The 3,751-nt window shown below is 28.5% G+C and overlaps 1 protein-coding gene across 1 annotated transcript; it reads left to right on the forward strand.

Moving 5' to 3' along the window:
* The first annotated feature begins 564 nt into the window (after positions 1–564).
* LOC110640224 (transcription factor MYB4) lies at positions 565–2,020 on the forward strand. The gene is made up of 3 exons (XM_021791454.2): positions 565–773; positions 973–1,102; positions 1,234–2,020. Exons 1-3 carry the CDS (start codon positions 641–643, stop codon positions 1,727–1,729), a joined length of 759 nt encoding a protein of 252 aa, XP_021647146.2. The 5' UTR covers positions 565–640; the 3' UTR covers positions 1,730–2,020.
* The last annotated feature ends 1,731 nt before the right edge of the window (positions 2,021–3,751 follow it).

Raw genomic sequence — 3,751 nt, forward strand, 5'->3', positions numbered from 1 at the left:
TGTAGCAAATGGGAGGAGGAAGATAGTCTAATATTCCAAAGATAAAAATAGTCTAATATTCCAAAGATAAAAAAGGGACTTTTGTTGAACCTTCTTGGATGGACCCTAGTGCACGCAAAGGTTCGAAGAGTAGCAGATGGACTTGTTTTGTCCTAATAATTGAAATTTCAAATGGGTCCAATCTAAAACCATGGAAAAACTTCAAAAGAAAAAGATAGCACTCGAAATCTCTAAAAAAAAAAAAACAAGTGTGTGAAACACGTTTTAAAGTCTATTTGCCATAGAGTTTAAAGTTTAATATATATATATATATATATATATATATATATATATATATATATATATATATATATTATTTAAATTTCATTAGAATAATATTTAAAAATTAATTTCTTATTTGATATAATAAATTTCATTTTTAATTAAATTTTAATTTTTTAATTAATATATTTTAGAAAATACTTTTTTTCAAGTACAGCTTCACCTACGGTACTAAATAGATAATGATGTCATGGCTAACAATGCGGTATAAATAGCTTAGACTTTGAATGCATTATCATTGATGCGGGGGAAATTGAACTCCGCGAAAGACAGTGAAGAAAAAAAGAGAGCACGAGATACAGAGAGAGAAAGAGAGAGAATGGCGAGAACACTTTGCTGGGATAAATCTTGTCTAAAGAAGGGTAAATGGACTCCAGAGGAAGACTTAAAGCTAATGGCTTATGTTACTAGGTATGGCTGTTGGAATTGGCGCCAACTTCCCAAATATGCAGGTAAGAAACTCTCAGACTGGTGGATTTGATGGAAACCTCTTGGATTCTTGAAATTTTACTTGAATTTCCCTTCTACTTATTATGAGCACTTACAATTTTACCTTGCACTTTTTAATCTTTTCTAGCTTCTACTGAACTGGGTTTTCGTTTTTGATGGTCTAAAGATCGAAAATAATTGAGCAGTTTGGTTTCATTTCAGGTCTATCGAGGTGTGGAAAGAGTTGCAGATTGCGATGGATGAATTATCTGAGGCCAAATATTAAGAGAGGGAATTATACTAAAGAAGAAGAGGACACCATCATTCGCTTACATGAATCTCTAGGGAACAGGTACCCATCGATTGTTCTTAATTATAATTAACATCTACAATTAAAAAAAAGGGAAAAAGATTAACATGATATGTTATATTTTCAAAAGTATTGTGGAGAAATCTCATAATTAATCTGTCTTCATTGCACAGATGGTCTGCTATTGCTGCCCAGTTACCGGGGAGAACCGATAATGAGATAAAGAACCACTGGCACACCAAACTCAAGAAACGCAAGCAAAAGGACACTGTGAAACCAGACTCCAGTGACCTCTCCCAGCGTAGAAAGAGACAAAAGAAAGATACAAAACCAAAGATTGACCCCATAAGTCCTGGAACTACTCCTCAAATTATAGAAAGCATAAGCTCCTCATTGTCCCCCAAACCATCTACAAGTGATTTCTCATCATCGACCACCGCAAATAACATAGCTGTTACCAGTAGCTGCAGTGACTTGAAATCTGATGATGAATTTGCTTTCTTAGAGGCATATGAGGCACCTATTGGAAATATTTGGACAGAACCTTTCTTGGCTGACAATTACTACATGCCTAGTGAGTTCTTGCCACCACTGCTAGACCCAGTTTCTCCACTTCTTGATGGAGAGTTATTATGCTCTTATGGTGTGTGTGAGCAATATGGAGTATAGAATGGATAATTAAACCTGGTTAAAGAACGTAAAAAAGTTTTCGTTCCCATAAAATTTTCTGCGTTGCTTCTTAGCATATCCCCTTTTTCCTGTCATAGGCATGACATTTTTTGAGAATGAATTGATATATATGTACGTTAGGCTGCATATACAATAAAAAAATTTTTCTCATCGTCCAGATGGGGAAAATATCCACACTTGCGTTTGATTGCCTGCAGCCATGTTCGGCTTTTTGTTTTTTATGTATGATGTAATGCACGAAGGATTCACTACCACACACCAGGTGAAATTATGCAAAATCGGCATATTTTTATGCATTTTCAATGTTAATTAACTTTTTTTTTTCAATTTTAATGATTAACTCTTACTCAAATTCGGATTTAAGACTTTATAATATTAAAGTTATTTTAATATTACAATATTAAAATTCAATAATAAAAAAATATAAATATTATTATTATTTTTTTAAAATTAACGATGAAAAATTTCATAGCACAAAAAGTTTCTTTCTAATTTTAACAATTTTGCACTTGACAACAAATTTAGCTAGAAAAATTTAGTTATATTATTAAATTTAGTAGTGATTTCACACTTTAATCGGTGACGATATTATTGATGAAAAATTTCTTAACATAAAGTTTTATTGTTAATTTTGTTGCTAAATTTAATGATATTTTATAAATTAGATTATTTTATAATTAATAAAACTGTTTTTAATCTATTGTTAAATTGATTTAAAATTATTATTTTTTTATTATTTTCAGTTAAAATCATTAAATTAAATTAAAATTTATTTTACAATTAATAAATTTATCATTAAATTAGTCAAATTCATCTTAAGATTAATGTAAAAATTATTCATCTTAAGATTAATATTTTGAGGGCTTTACGTGGGCCTAGAAAATAATTAAATGAGTTTAATTAAATATACAAGTGCATTAAATTTATTAATTTTTTTTTTAAATATAAAAGTGGGCCTTTCATGGACTTTTTGGCTCAATTATATTTCAAAGCCTCATAAAAATTGTTTTTTTAGGATAAAAATAAAAAAAATAATAAAAAAGTGAATAAAAAATATATTTAATGGATAATTATCTCCCCATCATGGGTTGGTTTGAGGGATAAATATTCTCTATTTATCTATTATTATTTTAGAATTATTTGATGTATAATTATCCCTTATAACTAGTTGATTAAAAGAATAGTTATGCCCATTTATCTATTCATTTATTTTAGATAAAATTTTGAAATTGTTGGAAGGATAATTATCCCTCTAACCAGATGGTTAAAGGGATAATTATTCCCATTAATTTTAATTATCATAATTATTTTTTTGAATTTAGATAGACTTTAAAAATATTATAATTTTTTGGCTATAAATACCTGATCACCAAAGAAAGAGAGAATGAACCCATAATATGCTAGAGCACTCTAGAGAGATTCTAAATTAATTAGAAGACTTTCTTTTGTGCCATTAGAGTCACAATTGTCCATTCTTTCATAAAAATTAACTTAGTTAATTTTTAGATTTAGGTTCATTCTAGGTGCCCAATAGACAAAAAATTACATCTCCATTGCTTGAACATATTACCATCATTTGGATGTATTCTTGAGTGCTATAAGATCTTCTAATCCATGAATCGAAGACCAATTATAAGGTAAATCTGATTAGCCAAATCTTACTTTCTTTACGCATTTAAATTTATGAGTAAATTCAATAACCTTGGGTAAATGATTTTTATTTTTAGTGTTATTTCTTTTAAATTATTTGTTAAGATATCGGCCTCAATTGCATGTCTTTTAAAATTTGCAATAGTCTCAGTTTTTGATGTATATAAATTTAATTTGGTTGATAGGCTAGTTTTCTCATGTGTATTATATATGGTATGTCACTTTAATCTAATTTATTTTATTGGCCCAATTAGTTTTTTTTTTAACATTGTCATGTTTTATTTATTTATTTATTTTTGTCTTATTGTGCATTAACTCATGGATATTTTTAATTGATTTATTTTCTATTTT

Source organism: Hevea brasiliensis, chromosome 7 (genome assembly GCF_030052815.1).
Source record: "Hevea brasiliensis isolate MT/VB/25A 57/8 chromosome 7, ASM3005281v1, whole genome shotgun sequence".
NCBI lineage: Eukaryota > Viridiplantae > Streptophyta > Magnoliopsida > Malpighiales > Euphorbiaceae > Hevea > Hevea brasiliensis.

Coding starts and splice junctions, on each gene's coding strand:
- LOC110640224 (XM_021791454.2), top strand. CDS start 641: ATGGCGAGAACACTTTGCTGGGATAAATCTTGTCTAAAGAAGGGTAAA. Junction 774..972: donor CCAACTTCCCAAATATGCAG/GTAAGAAACTCT, acceptor GTTTCATTTCAG/GTCTATCGAGGTGTGGAAAG. Junction 1,103..1,233: donor CATGAATCTCTAGGGAACAG/GTACCCATCGAT, acceptor TTCATTGCACAG/ATGGTCTGCTATTGCTGCCC.